Source organism: Cariama cristata, unplaced genomic scaffold (genome assembly GCF_000690535.1).
Source record: "Cariama cristata isolate BGI_N322 unplaced genomic scaffold, ASM69053v1 scaffold3640, whole genome shotgun sequence".
NCBI lineage: Eukaryota > Metazoa > Chordata > Aves > Cariamiformes > Cariamidae > Cariama > Cariama cristata.
In genome coordinates, this window is record NW_009592788.1 from 4,503 (window position 1) to 28,372 (window position 23,870).

Here is a 23,870-nt window from a genome sequence, read left to right on the forward strand (position 1 = left end):
TACTGAGCAAAGCCGTGCTGTTAGTCTTTTCTTAGAAATTATTCGCTCCAGCCACTTGGCACAGAGAACAGTTTAAAAAGCTTTCAAATAACACGTCTGCTGTCTCTTAGGTCAACAAGTCTAGCAATGTAGTTGTTGAAATACCTCATTGGTGATTCCTAAAGATGTACCTGATCTTTGCCATACCTCGTTCCTACGTTTCATCTTTATGCTCCGCAGTTTTCTTCGCTCCTAACTCCTGCCTGCTCCAGTGCCAGATTTCTCTCATAAAATTAGGTTGTAAACTTTATGGAACAAGAACTCTCTTGCATGTTTGCGTCATGGTGAGCACAGTAGAGACAGACTTGCTGGTGCTCCTGTGCAATACAAAAGAGCGATTCTTATATTTTGAGAATGGTTCCCTTGAGCTAGATCTTCTCTTTTTAGATTCTCCCCTACTTCTGTTTCTGAAGTGAACTGTTGGTTTTGCTGCTATCATTGTGTTTCCAGCCCGTTTTATGTGATTGTTATGAGACTCATAAAGACTAGTTTAAAGCATATGGATGTAAAATTGTGAAACTTGCCAAAAGGAACTATATTTTTTTGTTGGCTTAACCAAGGCTGCAGAGAAAGTAAACTTAAAAAATGATGGAGGAAAAATGGAAGTTAGCACCTTCTCTGTCTGATCAGATTGAATGACATAAAAGGCAGTTACAGATCTTTTATAAATGTAGTAAGATAACTAAATATATTTCTAGACCTGAATAACAGAGCAGTTTGAGGACCAAAATGGTAGTTTTCTAATGAGTCTCTTTCATGCTTGAAAGCAGTTGGCAGTAAGTGACATGAATTGTGTAACAGCAATAAATCTCCAATATCGATGTGCTGAGGTCAGAGTTACATTTTGTATAAAATACTTGTTATTTTGCTATCATGAGTCTTGATCTTAATAAAAGACACACACAGCAGCAGTTACTGCAGTGCAAAGGTAAATTATTGTGACCTATCTTCATTGTTCTGGCTCAGGAGCTGACATTTCAGGAGGGAAAATTTATTGTACAGTGAATTATAGTTGTGCTTATTCAGATCCATTGATACAGTATTAGTAATTGTTAAGTAAATGGGAGAGAAGTGTTGATTAATAGTGTATTTTTTTTACTTACTAGTGTGATGTCTTCCTTCTTGTATTTTATGAAGCAAAGTCAACACAGCTGTAATATTTTGACTTTCAGGTCTTCTCAGAAAAAAGTCCCTGCACTTTGGAGCTGAAGAAGGACATGAGGAGTAAAAGGACCTGGGATCTCACTGGTCAGAATGAAACAGATGTTGAAAGATTTTTCAAATCTATTGTTAGTAGTGCTCTGTGACTACGGTGAGTATTAGAGCTATCAAGGGAAAACTGAGAGATGTGTATTCACAAGGTGGGTTTGGATGATGCTGTTTCCAGGTGATCTGTTGAAATCAGATGCCACGGAAGCCACCACTGATATACACAGAATATAGCATAGATCTTATGCAATATTTAGGTGGAAAATGCAACTTGCATAAACTACCCCTTTAGATCAGGGTGGAAGGAACCTTTCCTGCTGTAAATTTGCTCAGAGAAATAAGATAAATGAATAGATTTCCATGGGCATCATTGAGGGACTGGCTGTGTTGGAAGTAGTAACTGGAACTCCGTTCTCTTGCAAGACTCCTATTTCGTAATATTTAATGAATGTCACGGAAGATAGACCTATTTTGGATATCCATACCAGGATGGGCAGAACTGTGCCATAGAACTACCCGTTTCTCTCCATTAACTATAAAAGGAACCAGTAATGGTTGGCTGAGATATAAGCAACCTCCTAAGACTGAGTGAGTCCACATCTGATGGACCTAAGCTGCCATGTAGAGAACTTTTGAGAACAGCGTTGTTCTTTCCTCTGACCGTATAAGAAGCCAAAGGATGGTATTCATACTCATTCAATTTTAGTAATGTGTAATTAGGCAGCTAGTCAGAGGCAATATCGGTCTTGTTTGAGTAGTTGATACACAAGTTGGCACATATCGAAGGCAGCTCCAACCTATCTGCCGTCTGAGATATGTGGAATGAAAAAGCACCTCCTTCTCACCGTCAGCTGCCAAGGAGGGAAGTTAGACATCTTAAGTTCAAGTTAGACAATTGTAAGATGTTTACAAGCTGAGTGGCATCCTATGCATGGTGTCTTATCATTTCCAACAATGTACTAAGTAGGAAGTAGATTTGCAAAGGGAATTAATTCCTTACTGCACAGTGAATTAGAAATTTTGAAAATGAGACTCTTCATTCCTAAATAATACGTATGTTTTCGAAAATTATATTCCTAATTTAAAAGCAGGCAATGTTCTGACAGCTGCAGTACACTGTCAAACCATGCTGAAGGATTAAGCCGTGCAGTGCTGAAATGCCTATAGCATGGAAAAAATGAAAAAAGGATTGTTTAGTCCCCTCTTATGGGATGAGCTGTGGTAGCAGGTAGTTCACACACCAAATGGCTGAAGGTGTCTTACAAAGGAGAGAAATGAACCAAAAGCACATGGAGTTTGCTCTCCTTGTATAAGTGAGAAAAATCAGATTATAGGTAATGGCTGAATACTAAGTATGCTGCTCATGCCTCTCTGCTTGCTCCATCTCTGCTCTAGAGCAAGGGATCACTAGAAGGTGTAAAGAACCTAGAGTTCCCATCTTTTAGATGAACTTAATTCCAGTAGAAGTGGAGACAATTGTCTATGGCCTTTAGTACCATTTCTTCTTTTATAAGAGTTAGGAACACTGCACTGAGTGGAGAACACAGTGAAAGTAAGTATTAAATTCATTTAACACAAGAAGTGAGGTGAATGATTGCAATATTGTTGTGGTTTAACCCCAACCAGCAACTAAGCACCACTCAGCACCACACTCGCTCCTCCCAGCCTCCCAGGAGGGATTGGGAGGAGAATCGAAAAAAGGTGAAACACGTGGGTTGACTTAAGAACAGTTTAATAATTGAGGTAAAATAATATATAATAATAATTGTAATGAAAAGGGAGATAAAAAAGAGAGAGAGAGGGGAGTAAAACCCCACCACCCACTGACCGATGCCCAACCCGTCCCTGAGCAGTGATCGGCCCCCCCCCAGCCAGTTCCCCCCAGTTTATATACTGGACATGCCACTCTATGGTATGGAATATCCCTTTGGGTGGTTCGGGTCAGCTGTCCTGGCCATGCTCCCTCCCAGCTTCTTGTGCACCTCCTCGTTGGCAGAGCACGGGAAACTGAAAGTCCTTAACTCAGGGTAAGCGGTACTTAGTAACAACTAGAATATCAGTGTGTTATCAACATTGTTCTCACACTGAATCCAAAACACAGCACTGTACCAGCTACTAGGGAGAAAATTAATTCTATCCCAACTGAAACCAGGACAAATATCCACTGGTTCTTGGTGTGCCAGTCCTGTAGGCATTCACAACTAGTTGAGTCAGAGGTAAAAGCTATTATTCCTGAACTTTATAGAGCGTGGCACAATAAGTAATTACAAGGTGCAGTTAAAGAGCTAAATCTGTGCTGCAGACTTTAGGTGAATCATCTTTTGCCTTATTTCCAGTTAAAAGGCAGTCCATATTTCAGAAAATTACTTCCAAACAGTTCTGTGTATACACATCTTTGAGTATCATATGTGTACATAGTTTTTCAATAACTGTTTCAGTCATATACTTCTCTGTTTCAGACCAAGACCATTTTTTAAATGGTCCAGTATGCTCTGGGAAGTTACTGTAATGCTAAAAAAAGCTCTAAAATACAACAAAACAGTATTGTCATTTCTTATCGGTTTTTCTGATGTGTTTGTTCTTCTTAGCTCTGTGCTACTGGTGGCTGACAAGCCAGCAGCACAGCCCAAGTTGGCTTAAACACAATTAAAAATAAGTAAATATCAGAATAGCACCCTCAAGTAATTCTTCTTGCTGTTCAGGGAAAACAAGGATTTTCCTTTTGATCTTTCTAAGTGTGAGTTCTTGCAAAGACTCCACTGGCAGGTTGCTGGCGCCACAGCCAGGCTCCATTCAATGGAAGACCATTGTAATGACAACCCAAAATATACAAATACATGGAGAGCTGCCCTTGACTGGCTGTCCAAACAACTGGGACCAAGTTTTGGCATGTGACAGAGTCAAGCATGCGTAGTAGACTGGGGGGCAGCTGAAGGAGCTTGCAGTGGAAGCTGGCTACTTCTGACTGGTGCCTTTTGGAGCATCATGAAAAAACTGTTATGTGGCCTGTCCAAGAGTGCAAAGTTCTTGTGTTATTAACCAAAGATGGGGAAAGGATGCTATGAACTGGGGTGCAGCAGCCAGAGCTCTGCAGTGCTGTAACAGCATCCTCCAGTAATGCTCACTTTCCTCGCTTCCCAAGTGGTCTGCAGTAGGGTTGATGAGAGCTACGTGGTAATCCCCTGGCCTCTCTCCAGTCCTCCCACACACGTACACAGTGGTGTTACTTCTCATCTGAGCTGTTCCAAATAAAAAATAGAGCAAGACAGTAGTAAAAGAGAGTATGGACAGGAGAGCAGTAGGTACAAACATCAGTGCTTTTCATGACTATCATCACTTGAATGTTTTTGCTGTAAGTTTAAAGCTTGAAGTTGAAATTTTTCATGCTGGGTTTTTGCCGTGGTCTGATTTCTTCTTCCCTTACAATGTTTCAACTAAGTTGAATGTAGCCAATTCCTTTGTAGAGAAATGCATCATTTTGCCCATGTTCAAAGAAACAAAACGCCAGCAATTTGCAGCCATTTCACTGGGAAATTCTAACACAGCTGTGGGAAGCGGGAACTTCATGTTTGTTAGAGTGCTTACGGTGGCCTGGGACATGCTTTGTGCTGTCCTTATGAATATTTGCCCAAACTTGGTCCAGACCTAAGTCCTTGCAGATGAGTTAGTGATGAAGTTTTCTGAAGGGTCGAGGTTGGTGCCCCAGCTCCCGCGGGCTTCTCTTGCTAACCCCAAGCAATACTGGGCATGCTCCAGCCCAGGGTAGCAAAATTCCCCCATATTTGTAATATCAGGCACTAGAGTTGCTTGTCTTGAGCTCTCTGCTGTCATGCTAGCAGTAAGCAAGAAAGGTGGGGACTTGCAGGCCCAAGGAACAGGAGAAGTAAAAGAGCTGTTAAGCAAAGAGATGAGGGCAGGAGTTTGGAGAACTGTGGTAACAGGGATGGAATTGGGATAGCACCCAAGAGATATTGACAGTAGGTGATGGTAGGAACAGGCCTGGAAAATATGGACAGACACAGATAACAGAACCAAAACATGAAGAGCAAGGAGGATGTGTTGCTGGGCAATTTGTAGAGAGCCGTTTTTCACAAGTATTCAGAGTCTGTTTCCTACTCTCTGAGTGTCCGAGCTGGGATCAGGTTTGCTGGGGTGCCATGTGGTCACCACAGCTGGCATCAATGGCATCCTGCTTTGGATGTCTGAAGGACTATTGTATTTAAAATCAGGTCCTGGGTTTCTTAGGGCATCCAGAATTACTTGATACTTGATAGTTTCCACCTTTGTGCCTGTACCTTTGCTCCTAACACACTGAACAAGAATAGCAACATCCTCTCATCTTTTGGAGGTATTGGAAGGATAAACTCATTAATATTTCTAATGCACTAATATACTATGATAAGAGCACAATAGAAGAGTCCATTGGGGAAATGAATAATTCTGTGTTATCAGGGTGGATTTTGGATGGTGTGCAGTCAATAACACATGGGACCACCCATGGAAGAATGAGAACAAAAGAGGCCTCTGGTAACGAGCACCATCCATCTGCCAGATGAAGCAGAGTCTTGTGGAAATGCAAATTAAAGACTGAATTATAGTACATATATGTAAGAGTATATGCATGATTTATATGTGTGAGGCTGTGCATGCCACCTTCATTCGGACTTTATGGATGTGGTTGGAGCTGGTTATTTTAAGGACGTGTTACAGCTGGTGGAGAGTAATAGGCTCTTCTGGTTCACACTGCACCTCACCCTGATCTAAATGCCCATAGCTGGTCAGGTGAATTTCTTCCTGAAAATTTTCCCTGCTAGCAAGAAAGTGAATCCAAGGTGACTAACTCAAATTGAAGCTTAGAGTGGTAGGCGTCTAATATTATGTGAGATGAGTCCTGCTACTCCTGACTGCTGAGTGCTTGCCTTGGCAGTTGCAGTGTTTTTCCAGCAAAGCTTTCTTTGAGGTAATCTTAAGACATGTGTAACAGATTTAACAAGTCAAAGTATTGTTACTTGATACTACTTATGAAAGGATTGTTTTAACTGAAGTTTTACACTTCCGTAACACCTTCCATCCAAGACTCAGAAGCCTTTTCCCAGAGAATTAATTAAATAAAGATGTCTCACAGCACATTCTGTACCTGGAATAGGTGTATGCAGTTCCCATTTTTCAGATAACCTTTCTGTGTCTGAAATCCTTAAGTTTCAAGCAACACGGTAAAGCTAGCTGAGCTGACAACAGAAATCTGATCTTCCCGATCCATTGCTTTAGATATCATCTATCCCCACTAGTTACAGCACGTCTCAGGGTAATTTGGCAACTTGCACAAACATGGTCACGCAAGAAGTGCATTTTAAAAGACTGTGCCATTTATAATGAAATTATATCATTTAGACATGTTGCACCACATCTGAGACAAGAAAAGTGCTGCAGTCACCATGACTGTTATTTTCAGCTCTTTCACTCAAGTGTCTCTGTGATGCAAATGAGCAAAATGAAAGATTCATAAGACAGAGCAAGAGAAGAGGCTTCAAAAAGCATCCTGCAGACTTCCTATTTTATTTAATTTGAGGGACATTTTTCATGTTTCTGTATTAAGAAACTACTGTCCTTTTTTTGTTAAATTATAGGTAAGTAAGTGGAACAACAGCTGGCCACTGTGAAGTGGACTTTAAGAATCTGTAAGTGAAAGAAGTTGAGAAGTTTGAGAATCTATCCTGATAAATGAAGTTCTCTGTGAATTTTTTGGGTTGGGCTTTTTTTTTAAAAAAACTTGGGTTTAGCCTTCCTGAACATGTTACTGCAGTGGACTTTGAGCTGCTCAAAACCACGTCCCTGCACAAAGGAGAGGAGATGAGCTTTAATTGCTTTAGCTAGGACGGTTTTTTTCTTGTGAACTGATTCACTTTAAAAAGTTTGAGAACCACTTCTTAAGTATCCATTTTATAAATCTTTGTTTTCTTCCATAAGGGAGATAACAATCAGTTATCTCTTTGATTCAAGGTAGAGAAACAATTGGTTGTCTCTTTGGTTCTTAATATTGTTGTGGAATTGTTTTCCTTTCAGTTCTCGGCAAAGTGGAGTATCTCCTGTTGGAGCACCCAGGTCATGTAGCCTTCAGCAATGACACAGTGTCTGTGGAATATCAGTACTATAGTGGTGGTAATGTGACAGCAGAGCATCTGTCCATCCTATTGCTGGATGCCAACACCAATGAGATCATTGCAAGAAAAGAGCTTCCAGCAAATCAGTCCCAAGGGATGGTAGAGTTTGAGTGTTTCCATTTCAAGAGTGCTGGGGACTTCTTATTCAAAATGGTCTCTCCCAGTGATAATGGCAGTGCTGCCCAGTGGAGCAGAAGCAGCATGTCCACCCTCCATGTGGAATGGCCTGTATTTCACATTGATTTGAACAAGAGTTCAGAGATGCTTGGGAGCTCCCTTCAGGTTGGACTTTTTACAAACGAGCGGTTGTGTGCCATGAACGAGACAGTGGTTTCATTGGATGTGGTATTCACCAACACCCTTTATGAATTCAGAAGAGTAAGCTCTGATGAGACTCTGGGCATTAGAACTAGCAAAGGAATCCCGCTGTCTAGGTCCCAGTGGGTAGAGTTTGATTGCCCACCTGTTGGTCAAGAAACATACATCACTGTGTTGCTGAAATCGTTAGAAACACACTCCATCATTGCCTCCATGGGACCCATAGATCTCCTCCACAAATTTGGATACAGACTGGTTGTGGCACCGGAAACAACATGCAAAACTTTGGTTCACGTCTTCATAGTCTCTCCACCGTGCACTTCTGTCAGTGGAAAAATTGTCGTCTATAAAGAGGCTATCAAGCATCCTAGTCAAAGAACAACTTGGCTGTATGAAAACACCCTTCACCCAGGAGACAACAGGACAGAATTTAACTGCACTTTGTTTGACGTGGGGAGGAACAAATACTGCTTTGACCTCTTTAATTTCTCAAACCGAAGCCATTTCCCAGCAAGAGTTAAGGAGTGTATGATGATCCAAAGGAATATGGGTTTGTACTCATGTTTGTCCTCTTTTAGCCAAAATTAGCATTCTTCCTAGTCAATATGGGTAGTGATAAACAGGTTTGATTGTGGTGTTCCCTGTTGAATAGCTACTTTTTGGGTGTCCTACAGCACACAAAATAGTTGTAATGCCATATGCAGATGGGAACAAGATGGAGTGGACTGTTACGTAGAGGCATACGCAAGGACATTTGGTAGCAGATGCCACTGTGGTAGCTTGAAACTGCATGAAGTTAACACTAAGTGCCAACCAAAACCGTTTGAGGCGTTCTGAATGATGTATCTGTCTAGTCTGGGTAAAACTGAAACTTGGCCCTCTCAGTGAGGTAAAAAGCTACTGCAGTAGATCTGGCCCATTGGAGGCACTAGAGGTAAGATTAGTCTTACCTAAATTTAAGTATCTAAAAGCCAAGGGTCCAACATTAAGTGCTTTTCTAGCTTTTTAGTCGAGAGAGACAGGCATCTCACAAGGGTGATTCATGGGTATAGAAGATACATGGGCGGAATCCTCACTTGGATGTCTTTTTCTCTAGCCCGTTTGCTGTAAGAGTTTAGAATCCTCCCTGTTAGAGACACAAATTTTGGTGAGATGAATCAGGATTTGGCCATAGCGAAAGACACTGTTGTGTCACTTGGGCAGCTTGCAGGTTTTTCAGGTAGCCTTTCAAGACATGTCTCTGCTGCTGCTTAAAACAGACTAGGGTGCATTTTCTGACCCATGAGGCCACCTGGCAAATCATGAGTCACATTCATATAGCTGAACTTTTCCTCCCAGAAAATATTAGAACCATACAAACTGCCAACTAGGGACAGCCTGCGATCCATATAGTCCTTTAGACCATGACCAGGCATGGTCTGGGAGTGTGCTGGTTGGCAGAAGCCAAAGCCATGTCCAGGAGTATGAATGATCATGGTTAACGAGTGATCACAGTTAAGTATGATCACAAGACAGAGCTTGAGCCCATTCCTCAGCCCTGTTTAAGGAATATCTATACATTCTATTTATATCTATACATCTTATGCAGAGGTAGCTTCAGAGGTGGCAGTCCATGGTTTGTCAAAGTCTACAAATCACAGTAGCATGGCAGAGGAAGCAGAAGCCAAATGTCCTTCTCATCCCTCGTTTGTGGAAGGCAACCACAGTGAGAGATGGGCTGTATGTGCATGAGGGGATTGGGGTTGGGTTGGGTTGGGTTAGGTTGTGTTGCCTACACCTTGGAACAGAAAAGTAAATGTTCTCATTTGGCGTAAGGTTGTGTCCATAGGTAATGAATTAGTCTTTCCCATCTGCCCACTTCAAAGCGTTTGGGTTGAAAGGTTTGAGATGTGCACCATTTTCTACACCTCCCCACCCTGGTCTCCCTGGAAAGGAAGTGCAGGAACTCAAGCCAAGAAAGGGTCATTGCGCTTCATGGGCAGGTCTCTGAGTGGGAGACTAGGTGTGTGGGACATACTCCATAACGCACAGTCCAGACACAGCCTACCTTAATTGGTTCCTAGTGTCATGTGGTCTTACTTTGTACTATTTCATAAATTCTAAAACTGTTAGCTCTTTAATTAATGCTCTGTACTAAATATGACCTCTGTTTTCACCACATGCCAAACTCGGTACGTAGTTCTTCTCTTCATCTCAACTTCCCATCTGCATTCTCTGTTGGCACTCTCTCTCTTCCTTTGGCATAAGAAAGTCTATCTAAAAATGAAAGCATATTATTTTCTTAATGGAGATAATTCTCAGGGAAAAAGGAAGAGAATTCTTTCTCTGTGCTTGGGTGGTATGTTACACTGATGCAATCTAGATAATTACCCTGACAGATGAATACCTAGGATATGACATAGATATGTTTCCGTGCCCAATATTTAACTGTTTTAATTGATGAGATCCACCTTAAGCAATGACTCCCTGCAATCTGCTTTGTTTCCTTGGGTTCCCCAAAAGCAACATCCTTACAACTACAGTCGAAAGAATCAGGCTATGCCTGTGAAGAACAGAGTTAAGTCAATAGCTGCCAAGTTAGAAGTGTCAAATCTACAAAGCCGATGAAAGCGAAACCACACCACGTAGCCGTAAATAAAATGTCAACCTGAAATTAATTAGACTGCAACACATCTGACTTTGTGCCCATATCTGTGAGACTTCAAAGCCCGCAGCCAGCTTTTGAAAGGAGCAGGGCGTTCTGGGGGGGGCTCATCAGCCTGAAGCCATGACAGCCAGAGCGAATCTGTGCTGCCTGCAATGGCCGTCTGCCTCCCGGCTGCTTTGGAAAACTCTCTCCTGAGCCCTCTCACCCTGCTGCAGGGCACTGCGAGATGGCGTGCGTAGACCCGGACCCGTGATAGCTGTTCGTGTAAAACATGCGGCCGCTGCCCAATAGGTGCCTCTCCTCAAGTCACTTATTTTCTGCTTTGAATTTCTTGAACTCACTCAATTTAAGGCAAGGAGAGGTGATAAATCCACTAGTCTGGGCTCCTGTGCAGCATGGGCCATCACTTTTCATCCAGATACCCTGGTGTTGAGCCCCACAGCTAGTCTTTGCATTCAACTGCCACTTATCCTCCAGAGAGTTATCCAGTCTTTTGTTGAAAGCATCACAAAACAGAGACCTTTCCAGTAATTTCTCTCAATACTTTGTTCTGATTTTTTTTTTTTTTTTGAAAGGGAAACTCTGTATATTTCATAACTAAAGCTCTTGTAGCTTCATCCTCTAGTTACTGGCTCTTATTCTGCTGCTCGAGGAGACAGCTGTTTCCTGTCCACTGTCTTCTCCCCGGTGAGAGCATTTGCACATCCAGGTCATCTCAGTCCTTCCAGATTATCTCAGTGTTCATAGAATCATAGAATGGTTTGGTTGAAAGAGACCTTAAAGCCCACCCAGTTCCACCCCCCCTGCCATGGGCAGGGTTACCTTCCACTAGACCAGGTTGCTCAAAGCCCCATCCAACCTGGCTTTCAACACTTCCAGGGATGGGGCATCCACAACTGCTCTGGGCAACCTGTGCCAGTGCCTCACCACCCTCACCCTGAAGAATTTCTTCCTAATATCTAATCTAAATCTTCCCTTTTCCGGTTGAACTTCATGAGGTTCGCATGGGCTCACCTCTCAAGCCTGTCCAGGTCCCTCTGGATGGCATCCCTTCCCTCCAGCGTGTCGACTGCACCACATAGCTTGGTGTCATTGGCAAACTTGCTGAGGGTGCACTCAATCCCACTGTCCATGTTGCCAACAAAGATGTTAAACGGTGCTGGTCCCAGTACCGACCCCTGAGGAGCACCACTCGTCACCGATCTCCACTTGGACATCGAGCTGTTGACCACAACTCTTTGAGTGCGACCATCCAACCAGTTCCTTATCCACCGAGTGGTCCATCCGTCAAATCCATATTTTTCCAATGTAGAGACAAGGATGTCGTGTGGGACAGTGTCAAATGTTTGCATAAGTCCAGACAGATGTCAGGTGCTCTTCCCTTATCCACCAACGTTGTAACCCCATTGTAGAAGGCCACCAAATTTGTCAGGCACGATTTACCCTTAGTGAAGCCATGTTGGCTGTCACCAATCACCTCCTTATTCTCCATGTACTGTGTGTTTTACAGGAGGATCTGCTCCATGATCTTGCTGGGTGCAGAGGTGAGACTGACTAGCCTGTAGTTCCCCAGGTCTTCCTTTTTTCACTTTTTAAAACTTTTCCCCATTTTAGGGGGTTATGTTTCCCCTTTTTGCCAGTCAGTGAGAACTTCCCTGGACTGCCACGTCTTCTCAAATATGATGGGTAGTGGCTGAGCCAGTTCCTTCAGGACCCGCGGATGCATCTCATCAGATCCCATGGACTTGTGCACCTTCACGTTCCTTAGATGGTCTCGAACCTGATCTTCTTGTACAGTGGGAGTTTCTTCATTCTCCCAGTCCCTGCCTTTGCCTTCTGTGACTTGGGCGGTGTGGCTGGAGCACTTGTTGGTGAAGACTGAGGCAAAAAAGTTGTTGAGTACCTCAGCCTTCTCTGTATCCCTGGTAACCAGGTCTCCCGTTTCCTTCCAGAGAGGGCCCACTTTTTCCCTAGTCTTTTATCACTGACATGCCTATAGAAGATTTTCTTGTTGCCTTTGACGTCCCTGGCTATCAGGGTTTTAGCTTTCCTAACCTGATCCCTGGCTGCTTGGACAATTTCTCTATATTCCTCCCAGGCTACCTGTCCTTGCTTCCACCCTCTGTGGAACTGAAAGATTGAGTCTTTAATAGGAAGGCATTTTCTTCAGGATTTGATTAATTTTCTGGCTCTCTTTGACTCCATTTGCATTATTTTAAACAGTCCTTTTTATTTGACAACAGAGATACCAGCTTTGGGTGCTGTGTTCAGATGTCTTCCTCACTGATGCTGCGTGAGCAGTGGCACTCTCCTTACCCGAACTTCTGCTTTCATTCCACTAATTGCATTAGCTAGTTTTGCCCTATGACCTTTTGGTATGTAGTCTACCATCCTGTAGGTACAATTTCTTCCTACATTTTGCATTTTACTGATTTATGATCTCCTTTGCTTGAGTTAAGTTATCCTAACTTAGCAAGTACCCTACATTGCTCCATGCAACTGCACCATCTACTTATGTCATCACAGAAGTGACATATTTTATCAGTAATGGTTTTATATTTATTTTTGTGTCAACTAGGCAAGCATTGTACAGCACTGAGCCTTATACTAATCCCTTTGGAATCTCTCCAAATGCATTCCCACTCGGTGATGGTTTTCTGTTGACAATTGCGTATCACATCTGTCAGTCAGCCAATCCTTACTTCATTTAGCATATGCATTATTATTATGAAGCAGAGATACTGTCTTGTAAAAGATCAGTGCTCCTAAATCATTAAAATTATCTTTATCCAAACCACAGAGGATGAGATAAAAGAAGATTATTTTGCCACACCCATTTTCCATAGATCAGGCATCAGTTATATTCCTAACCCTTTGTCAATCCTGCTCTTTATGCCTCATCCTAGCCAGGTTTAGTACAGCCTGTGGAGCAGGAATCTGGCTTGTGTCTGGAATAGGAAGGAGAAGGCTCCCAGTGGTCCTGAGCAGGCCAGGGCAGCAGCTCTTCCAGCCCAGGCCATCAGCTTCAGAACAAGTGTTGCAAAAAACCTTGTGCTATCTCAGACTGTGAATGTATCTATTAAAGATGGGGAATATGTCTGTTAAATGTGAGCCAGCACTTGTGCAGCTTTCTGCAGATTCCAACTGGAGAACCTGTGAAAAAATAACAGTGAGATGTGAGTCACTTCATTCATCTCAGAGGGATGTTAACTATTCCATAGAGGTGACTTAGAGAGAGTCATGCAGCTAATTTTTTCCCCTGTGTTTGACCAGATTATTTGAATGCCTGATGTAAGAAACTCTATTAGATCATCTTACTCAGCAACAGACACATTGCAGGCTCATTCTTCTCAGTGCTTTATCCTGTGCTTTGCTTATCTGGGATTTAAGCGTCCCCAGCAGCAAGAGCTCTGCACTCCATGGAAAGATGTTCCATGTCCTAGCCTATATCTCACTTGAAACATTGAGGATGAGACTGATAAAATTAATCAGTAATACTACAGCACAGAAGTGGGCATATTTTCTTCATATTTCCAGTGTTAATAACTTTCTTTTACAGTTCTTAGTACACTCTGGAGATTGGTTTCAGCTTTGGTGTGACTGCCAGTGAAGTCTCTTGCACTTGCTGACGGCAGAGATGAATTTTGTTCATCTGACTTTTGCTAACTGTCAAAAAACCTTCTGAAGGGAAAAGTGATCAGTAAGGGAGGAGAGGAGTAAGTGGAGAATATAGGGGTCAGGCAGGGATATACAACTTCCAGCAAATTCTTAGTCCCTGAATAAGACTGTATGAATCAGACCTGCCTATCTGTAGGAAAATCTGGGAACCAGTTAGCTCTATTGCCTGAATCTGTACCTGGCTTGCATTTATTTAGAAATAAGCAGATGCAGGAGATCTGGGTATCCCAGCGCTGATTTGTGCCCTGTCTACTTCTCCTGTGTCAATGCATGCTTCATCTTCACACCCCCAGCATTTTAGGAATAAATTGGATGTTACAGACTCACTGGGATAGCTCTTAGCTTCTGAAAAAAATTTTTTAGGCTGTGCCTTCACAATTCATAAAGAGGCCTGTTTGTGGGGAAAAGACTAATTTGCCCAGGCAGAGTCCAGGTTTTCTTCCTTTAAAGGGATCCTCATCCTTTCGTTGTCCAAATTAGGAACCTGTTGGAGCATGCAACCATTTCAGTGCACCCAAGCTTCATTTCCATGGAAACAGAGAAACATGAAATGCGTGAGAAGTGTGTTTTCCCAGGTCTTATCCAAACACCAATACAATGTGTGTACACCCAGTCTCAGGACCTAAAAACTGATCTCAACTTCCACAAATACCGTGCAATCCCTGAGGCTATCGTAGACATTTACATGAGCCTGTAAATAATTAGTGATTTTGTCCTGTATCACTGGTCTTGTTGAAGTGCTTAGGACTATCATGTGTGTCAGGCTGGAAGGATGACGCTGAGCCTCCCTCGCTGACTGCGCCGTTGGATAGCACTGCATCCTCAAAGTCTTATGAACACAGAAATTTGAGGGGAGATATTTATGCAGAGCAGCAATTAACACAGTTAATTGCATTTATCTTTCATGTTGGCAGATCTGCCAACTGTCAGCTGTTTCAAAATAACTCATCAGTTAGATGTCTTCACGTTGATAATTGATTCCTTGATTGTATGTGAAAATATTCACACTTATTAGAGCTAGTTTGCAGTGCGTACCTTCTGGTTTTCCCCCTGACGCTTTGGATCTGTTTGTCTTAAATGCAGGTTAATAATTTCATTTCCTTGGGGGAGATTAAACCATACTTCAGTTTCTTTTACATTCTGGTAATTGCAGGAGGTTGCAGAGCAAGTTGCAGGAGTTTAAATCTTCCGTCTTTCATGGGAGCTGGAGCATTTCCTGCTCTTCTGCTTAAGGCGCATATTCTTAGCCCCAAAGCTATGGATGCCACGTGGTTTTGCTAAGGAACTCTGTGCCCTCAGCTGAAGCCAAAGTCAGTGAAAAGTTCCCCGGAGCAATGGGCACATCATAGGTTTGACGTCAAAGTTAGAAAATTACTCATCCTAAATGTTCTTGTACGTTGAAGCCCACAGGCATCAATGCGGAGGCTGCCAAGCACCTTCCACTATCACCAGTGCTAGCACTGGAGGCAACCAGAACCTTTCTGGGTCTCCCTGTGTATCTGACTGTGACTAACAGAAGGTTAAACGCGCAGGGAATGTGGAGAGAGGGAAATGAGCTAGCTCATGCACTGGAAGTTATGGCAGGGACTCACCAAGCTGCTCACATAAAATAGCCTATGAGGAGGTAGGTGCTTCTCCAGCTAGCCTCCCTCTCTCTGCTAGCGATGAGGGACACTGCTGGAGTCTTTCGTCATACTGATACGAAGAAAAATGTCATGAGATCCCCAAATACTGCGATACCACGGAGTCTTTTGGAGGGGGGATCACTGAGCCTTTGACTGACTATTCAGTATGGCCATTTTTTCTTGGTGCCCTCACTAATAGCTCTGCTCGCTAGCTGATGTGATTTTGCAATTGTCCAGGGTCTGTACCTTTGAGGGACTCCTTACCCCAACAAAATTCCTCAGTTCCTCCCTCCTCGGCATCCTCTGACTCCTTTTTCTCCTGACATCGCACACGATCCAGTCTTGCTCCATTTCGCACTTTACTGGGAACAGGCGCATCTACAAACCGGAGGAGGAGTGCGAAAGCTCAGCCTGCCTCTGGGCTCCTCTCCAGCTCCAGAGACAGAAGGTTGAAAGCAGAGAGGTGCACAAAGCGAAGAACAGCCTGGGATCACGGATATTGCAATATTGTGGTAGAATCAGTGGCAAATAGCCAGGGAGATCACTTGGTGTTGTGTGGGCTTACAACCGCAGCATCACCAGGGTGTCTCGCCATGCCTGTCTCTTCTCTGCGTTAGGCGAGGCAGACGTACTGGAAGATCCATGCACACAGATGTGCGTGAGTATGTGCCCACACACGTTTTGCAGCCTTGGCTGACAGCACAAGTGGAAGCTCAAAACCTCTGGGCCCCATCCTGTAATGCAGGTGAGTACCTGCACACAGGAGAGCAGCCCCGCTGGTTCTGTTACGCTGCTTGCATTAACATTATTCTTACTGGTGTGCTCACGAAAATTTGTAGGACAGGCCCCAAAGCTGTTAAAATTTCATATTTATTAAAACACAGCTGTATTTATTTTTGTTAGAGACTTTTAAAAGTAATAATGCACTATGAACAATGCAGCAACCAATATAACACGAAATCATAAAGCCTTTTCCAGTCATGCAACACTGTCTAGTCCGTTGACATCGTAACTTGGTCACTGATCAGGAGCTCAGGGGCATGCTAGCAGCAAAGCAACTGTGTAAGAAAATTAAAGATCGTGACCTGTGTTGGCAGTAGCGACACCGTATATGATTTAAAAGAGCAAACTTTAACAAACCTAATCTACTCTTTTTTTTATTTAACTTTATCTGTGAGCAGTAAAATGGATTTAAGTGGTCTATTGTTTTTCTTTCTGGCATATTTCAAAACCAGACCACCAAGTCAACTGACCCATAGGAGGGTCCCCAGGGTTTATGTCCCTTTAAAATTGCACCTGGACTTGTGCATTAGTTTGGAATTTAAAGTTATGGTCCTGCTTCGGTGTCACAGCTGTCAGATACGGGCAGGAACAGTCCCATTCTCTGGGTTCTCATTGCTGTAAAGTTTGAGTGTTGGAACACTGGATGAGGATGTTGTCTAAGCAAAAAAGGGATTTCATTACACATTAAAAAATTATGTTTGAGGTAGTATTAGAACCGGAGTCTGCCTCCACTTAAAATACATAAATGAACCTGCAAAATTTCATCTTGAGTTAATTGCCTAACTATAAGCAATAAAGCAATAGGGACCTGTAAGCTATGAAATGAATGAATCAACACACGTTTATGTGCTGAGAAGATAAAGAGAAAAACGAATATTGCCGTTTCATTAGGCCTTGTAGGCTTCTCCTCCTTTCACAATCATATAAATCAGGAGTAACTACACTTAAGTCAATGGAGTTATCCTGCTGTAAAAGCACTATTTGTCAGGCAGGAATTGGGTGAATATATAAATTACTAACCCCTTCCAAAGATTTGTGGATTAATTTCCATTTGCTGTTGTTCCAGGCAGAACCTGCCTGCCAGTTGACTGACTGCTGTGTTGCTGGCGGGCACTGGAGTGGAAAAAGGAAAACACAAAATGGGAGCTTTGCCCCAGACTCTGATGGGAACAGGAGCAGGTCCCTGGATGCTGCTTGCTCTTTTGGTGTTGCTGTTTGCATTGTTTGGTTATTTATTGCTGTTTTTCTTAAGTGAAGAGAAGGCAAATGTCTGTGTCTTTAAAGGTAAGGAGGCAGACACGTTTCTCATGGCTGTGAGCTTTTGTATTTGCAGAAACGTGGAGCCCATGGCAGCCCTGGAGCCCCTGCAGCGTCACCTGCGGGGACGGTGTCCGGGAGCGCTTCCGAGAGTGCGTCACCTCCTCGCTGGCAAAACCAGGCTGTGCTGGATCACCGAGGGAGACTTCCTTGTGTTCGCTGGAGGAGTGTTTGGGTACGTAGCTCTGTTGCCCTCTTCTCTGTGGTCACCTGTCAAAAGCCCTGGCAAAAGCAAAGAGCCTGTTATTAGAAGGGCTTTGTAAAATGGAAGCATCCGATCTCTCCTTCAGTCATATTGATTTTGAGGGGGTGTCACATTCGTGCGGTTGATGGAGTAGGGCAGGAGCCCACATATTTTGTGGGACAGCTAGAGATAGGGCTCCAAGGCATAAGAAGATTTCTAAATGCTGTGGGTGCCGTAGAAGGGGTTAAAATCTCCAGTATGGCCAGAGAGTGGAGAAGGGCTGAAGGAGAGATCTTGAGGCTAGTAGAACATGTTCAGTACTGAAGGCCAAAGACTCCAGGTGGTGGAAACCTATTAAAAAGTGAAAACCTATTAAAAGAGGGGTTGTTCCAGCTGGGACCTGTGGTGTGGGGTTCCCATTCTGGGAGTTTTTTGAAGTGACAGTGCCAGATCTCCCCCTGCTCCACCCTGCCACTGCTGTTGGCCGGTGACAGGGCAGGCTGGCTGGTGCTCCGGGTGGCAAGTGGGTGTGGATGCAAGAGAGCTGAGCCTCCTGTAAGGGGAGAGGGGGCTACAGCAGCCGCATGGCCCCGGTGAGGCTGAATGAGGCTGTGCCAGTGCCATAGTCGGGTGCTTGCAGCCAACGCTGGGGCAGGAGAAATGATGCCTTTCAACGGGGTGTTGGTGCTCAATCCATGCAAAACTTTTGCTTCTTGCAAACTCCCTGCTGAAAAGGAGGGTGCTGATGCCAAGGCGTCCTGGAGGTCCTTCTGCTCAGAGACTGGCTGATCTATAAGCTCCAACACCTTTGTGTCCCACAGTGCCACAGGAGGGGCAGGGACAGGGAAGGGAGGGTGCCCAGGGACTGTGCAGGCTCCTAGGCTCTCAGGCTGTAATTTAACAGATATTTTAAGCTATTACGAAGTGAGCAATGCCTTACCCCTTGCTTTGGCTGCTTCCATGCACTTCTTTGTGCTGGCAAAAGTGCAGTGTGGAGAACTGGAATGGAGCCAGCTGAAAAATGGACAGTTTGGGGATGTGGGGAAGTTGTTTATTTATCACATGACCACTGCAATGCTTGTGCCACTGAAAAGGGAAGGACAGCAGAGAAGGAGAATGTGTAACTGGAACAGGAAGAGGGCAGGACTACTTTTTTAATGGAAGTGTTGGCTTGAACCAGATTCAAGGTCTTTGTTGAATGAAGGCCTCAAAAGTATATAGGCAGGACTGAAATGTATTGTGGAGCACTCTAAGAAATGGGTTGTATTGAACAAAAGGTCGGATGAAGGGTAAATATTAAAAATTACCTTTCATCAAGCCAGGTATTGCATTTTGTCAGTGTTCGTGCAGCACTTGGTATGTTTTAACAGCTTGTTGTTGAAGCTTCTGATGTTTTTAATGACTGGAATATGGTGGCCATGTGGGTTTGCTTATTTTGTAAAGCTGTGAATATAAGCAGAGAGGAAGAACTCAGATGTTTAGGGCCCCAGTTTAAAACTAATGCCCTGCTTTAGGGCTAGTTGTCTTCTCTCTACCAAACTCTGTCAGACTGCTGTGGGCAGTAATGCCACCAGCGAAATGCAGTGGGGCAGTTGGTGTTTTTCTAAAGCTGATGCTGAGCCGTGCTATTCCGTACCTCCTGATACCTGCTGGAGGGGTATGTCTGTAAGTACAGTTATTTGGCTTAGCTCCTTACCGGCCAGTTTCATCCCACTCCTCTGGAGCTGAGAGCGCTGTCCTGGTGCAGAGAGCTGCCCGGAGCGGGGTCCATGCGTGCGGAGCGTGTGCTAAACACATGAATTGTGTATGCACCTTGCTTTACATGCACACAAGCGACGGGACAGGCCTCTCTGGTGCTTTTTGGAGGTGTCATTCTTTCCATGCACGTGTGCAACTGCATAAGGAGTATGATGGTTTCCAGAGAGGTCACCCATCCTGTGCATATGCTGTGCACATACCTGTGGCAGTCTGGTTGGAGTTACTGTCTGACAGCACTCAGCAGGTCTGGACAATCCTCAAATTCCAGTGAGGTCTCTGGGTTAATAAAGAGGATTTATATACAGAAAACACAGATGCACAGGAGGTCTGCATGTGGGATCTGCATTGCATGGGATCATCTGGAGGAACTACCTTGCTTCCCTCTTGCATGTGGTTTCTAATCCTGCTCCCACGTCAGGCAGCTTCCTTTACAGAATCACCTACATGATTTCATCTCATTGAATTTTAGGTTGCTCGAGAAGTGACTGTGATCTTGCAGTGTTCATCTGCTGCCTGATCTCAAGCTGGGAATGTCACCATTCCCACCCCTCGGCCATCTGCACCTTTCTGCAGCAGGCAACATTTTTTTCAGCATAACTATGTTTGCAGTCATTAGTCCAGCAGATGGAGCAAATGGCTGAATAAATGAAACCAGCACAGAGTCTAGGGGCAGAGGTAGATGAGGTGGAGAGAGAAGCAAACCTAAGTAAGTCCTGTTTTGAACCTTACTGTTTGCTAGCTGTTGCCTTTCTATTCCAAATGATACAGCACAGTGTGCAGTACAGATAGAAAACGAATCTTTAGAAAATCACTGTGAGCAAACAGGACTGAGAGAAGGGTGAGCAATGAATGAATTGTTCTGCTGCAGTGGTACTGAACAGAGCAAATGCTGGTCCTGCCTTCTTCCCTGAGGTCAGCATGTTCACTCCCTACTCAGGCCCCCAGAATAGCAGTGCTCCGTGCCCTGCCACCGTGGCATTGGTCTGAATGCAAGTTTTAGAGATCCTCCAAAAAAGATTCAGCAGACAGTGATCTTGTTCTTTAAGCTGATGTCGAGCTCTCAGGGTGACATGAAGATCAAAGTTAATCTGATGGGAGGATTTTTCAAAGGGCTGGGGACTATCAGGTAGCCCTGAGTCAAAGAAATGGATCTCCAGCCCAACCCAGCACCCTGCACATCTGTTATCGTAGCAGTCTGAGACCTTCTGGCCTATGTTCATGAGTGCATTTGTTCACCCTGCACACCTAATAGCTGTGCTGCCAGCTTGCTGTGGAATGAGTGTTTTTCTGAGTTATGGGAAGTACATCGTGTCTGCTTCTCATTATTCTGCAGACGCATTTCCTATGCCTGGACAGTCACTGTGGTGCAGGCAGGAGCACCTGCCAAGTTTTACAACAGACTGTCTATCACTCCGATGGAAGGGAAGGCTTTGGGTTCTGGATAAAGCTAGAGATGGGGGCAGGGTTGTTAAGTGGTTCAGTTTGAGCTCACAGCTTTGTGGCCAGCTCTTGTCAAATACAGCTAAGCACCCTTGTCCTCCAACAGCATTCTCATGGCCTTAGGGAGCTGATGTTTGTCCACAAGAAATTGGGGAGTACAAACACACACTAAAATTAGCTGCTGGACCAATTCATCCACTTTCAATCATGGTGTATTCTGCTCAGGGCTGCCCCTGAAATGCTAGAGACCTTGTCCAAAAAAAAGAATTCTGTATCTCTCATTGGTTCAGCCGTCTGTAATGTGGTGCAACGGGCAGGTGAGAGGTTTAAATAGGGCTGTGGAAAGCTCTGAGATGTTCAGATTACAGGTTAGAATCATAGAATATCTCAAGTTGGAAGGGACCCCTAAGGATCATCGAGTCCAACTCCCTACTCCTCGCAGGACTACCTAAAACTAAACCATGTGATGGAGAGCATGGTCCAGATGCTCCTTGAACGCTGACCGGCTTGGTGCTGTGGCCACTTCCCTGGGGAGGCTGTGCCAGTGACTGACCACCCTGTCAGTGAAGAAAGGTTTGCAGAGTACTCTTCCCGGTTTGAGGGCCGATCTCCAGTCCACTACAGAAGAGTGTCAATACTAAAATGCCAAGGGCACCAGAGGAATGGCCTTCTCAGTTGGGAGCTTGCTGTGGTGGGGGAAGATTTCCCCTTCTGGGGCTATGACACCAGGCAGCGGTGGAAGAAGCACCCTCAGAGGACTGCTTAGAAAAGTCACCCTGCCCCTGCTAGGGCTGCCTCTCTCCTCTTCAAACTCACTGTGATTCTCACACTCACTTAAGCTATCCGAAAAATAATTTTAAAGTGATACTTGAAGTACTAGCCAGAGTTGGGTTATTTTTACCCCTTTTATGGCACTTTTAACCAGGGAATCTTACTGTGCTTCATAAAGGAGGGCAAACAGTGTTATCCCATTTTACACTTATTTAGGAGTGCCTTATGGAAATGGCAGAGCAGGCAAAAGTAATGATTAGATTTAAAAGGTCTGTGGGAGCCTTGGTGTAAAGTTTAGTCTGTTCCTACCAGTTTGAAGTCATCAGTAGTAAGTCATCTACAATGAGCAAATTTTAACGGCAGACAACTTTCCTGTGCTGTATTAATTGGTTATTTTTATTTTGTAGTAAAGTATCCATCCTAAAATACCAAAATGCTGATAACAGTGCAACTCTGACAGACGTATGTGCTCTTCATTACAGCTATCAAGCCTCCCACCCCACCTTCTGTCCAGCCAGGAGAGGACCAGAAAGCAAATAATATAGTCACCATCACAGGTATCTCCCTGTGCTTGTTCATCATCTTTGCCACCGTTCTCATCACCCTCTGGAGGAAGCTCTGCAGAGCTCAGAAGTGCAGCACTGCCGTCCGCCGAAACTCCGTCCATTCCCCCGGCTTCCGGAAAAACTCTGACGAGGAGAACATTTGCCAAGGCAACAAGCAGCGGGACAGCTTCGCCGAAGGAGGGGATGCCCCTGTTAACATTCCTCTGACTTACAGGCGAAGCCTCCAATTTGCCCAAGAAGATGATGCCTCTGGAAGTGAGAACTTTCAACCAAACGCCCAAAAAATAATCCCTCCGATTTTCAGCTACCGCCTGGCACAGCAGCAGCTGAAAGAGATGAAGAAGAAAGGTCTGACTGAGACCACCAAGGTGTACCACGTCTCTCAGAATCCCCTCACGGACACGGTGGTTGGTGCCACCACGATGCTTCCTCTGAGCGGAGAAAACCAAGAGGAGGCAGCAGCAAACAAATTCAGGATCAAATCTCCATTTCTGGACCAGCCAGCCAGTCAGCCCAAATTCCTGGGGGAAAGCTCTCACCCTAGGCTGGATTTTCCATTCTCACAGGCCAATCCTGCAATGAGCCCTACCCAAACCTTGATAAGAAGAGCTCATTTCAAGCACCAGGATAACAGAGGGGACTTGCCCGAGAGAGGCTCTCACAGAAACCCGCAGTTTAGAAGAACAGCCAGTTTCCATGAAACTAAAAAAGCCAGGCCTTTCAGAGAAAGAAGCATGTCCACCCTCACCCCGCGACAGACTCCCCTCTACAACTCCAGGACCAGAACGTGGGACCAGGGTTTGGAGGACAGGACGCGGCCAAAATCGAGAAACGCTAATCCAACTTGTGAAAAGCTGGATCAGCCCCACAGCACTGTGCCGGGCTGTGAACCGCAGGGCCATGGCACAAAGTGCCACAACAGGGCAGGTCCCCCGGCGAAGAAGCTGGACCTGATCACTGACCGCCAGCCTGCCAGTCAGGAGAAGGCAGCTGATAAGCCTGAGCCTAGCCGAAGTAAGAGGGGCCCTTCCCCTAACCCCAGAGGTGCGTGGCGGAAGGAAACAACCTCAACCGGCAAGGATAATTCCCAGAGAGCTCTAAGTGTAAGCCCTGCCCAGTACCGAAGGGACAAGTGCCAGAGCTTCCCCTTGGACCCTGAGTTTGCCTTTTATGATAATACTACTTTTGGCTTAACAGAGGCAGAGCAGCAGATGATCGACCTCCCTGGGTATTTTGGGTCAAATGAAGAGGATGAAACAAGTACTTTAAGCATCGAGAAGCTGGTGATGTGAGTGACTCATTGCAGCCCTGCGGGAGGGGCATGCACGGGAGAGGATCTGCAGGATCTGTTGGCTTCTGGTGGAAGGAGGAGCA

At 44.6% G+C, this 23,870-nt stretch overlaps 1 protein-coding gene across 2 annotated transcripts; it reads left to right on the forward strand.

Moving 5' to 3' along the window:
* Positions 1-1,209: 1,209 nt before the first annotated feature.
* On the forward strand, positions 1,210-23,788 carry THSD1 (thrombospondin, type I, domain containing 1). 2 transcript variants are annotated; one of them, XM_009710584.1, is made up of 4 exons: positions 1,210-1,351; positions 7,312-8,277; positions 17,794-17,952; positions 22,413-23,788. In XM_009710584.1, exons 1-4 carry the CDS (start codon positions 1,294-1,296, stop codon positions 23,786-23,788), a joined length of 2,559 nt encoding a protein of 852 aa, XP_009708886.1. In that variant the 5' UTR covers positions 1,210-1,293. The 2 variants fall into 2 exon arrangements, with proteins under 2 accessions (XP_009708886.1, XP_009692835.1); XM_009694533.1 differs by lacking the exon at positions 17,794-17,952.
* The last annotated feature ends 82 nt before the right edge of the window (positions 23,789-23,870 follow it).

Bases quoted from the DNA above. Each gene is read 5' to 3' on its own strand.
- THSD1 (XM_009710584.1), top strand. From the start codon at position 1,294: ATGAAACAGATGTTGAAAGATTTTTCAAATCTATTGTTAGTAGTGCTC. The intron at 8,278-17,793 runs GTTTGTACTCAT...TTGTATTTGCAG, and splicing joins GATGATCCAAAGGAATATGG to AAACGTGGAGCCCATGGCAG. The intron at 17,953-22,412 runs GTACGTAGCTCT...TCTTCATTACAG, and splicing joins TTCGCTGGAGGAGTGTTTGG to CTATCAAGCCTCCCACCCCA.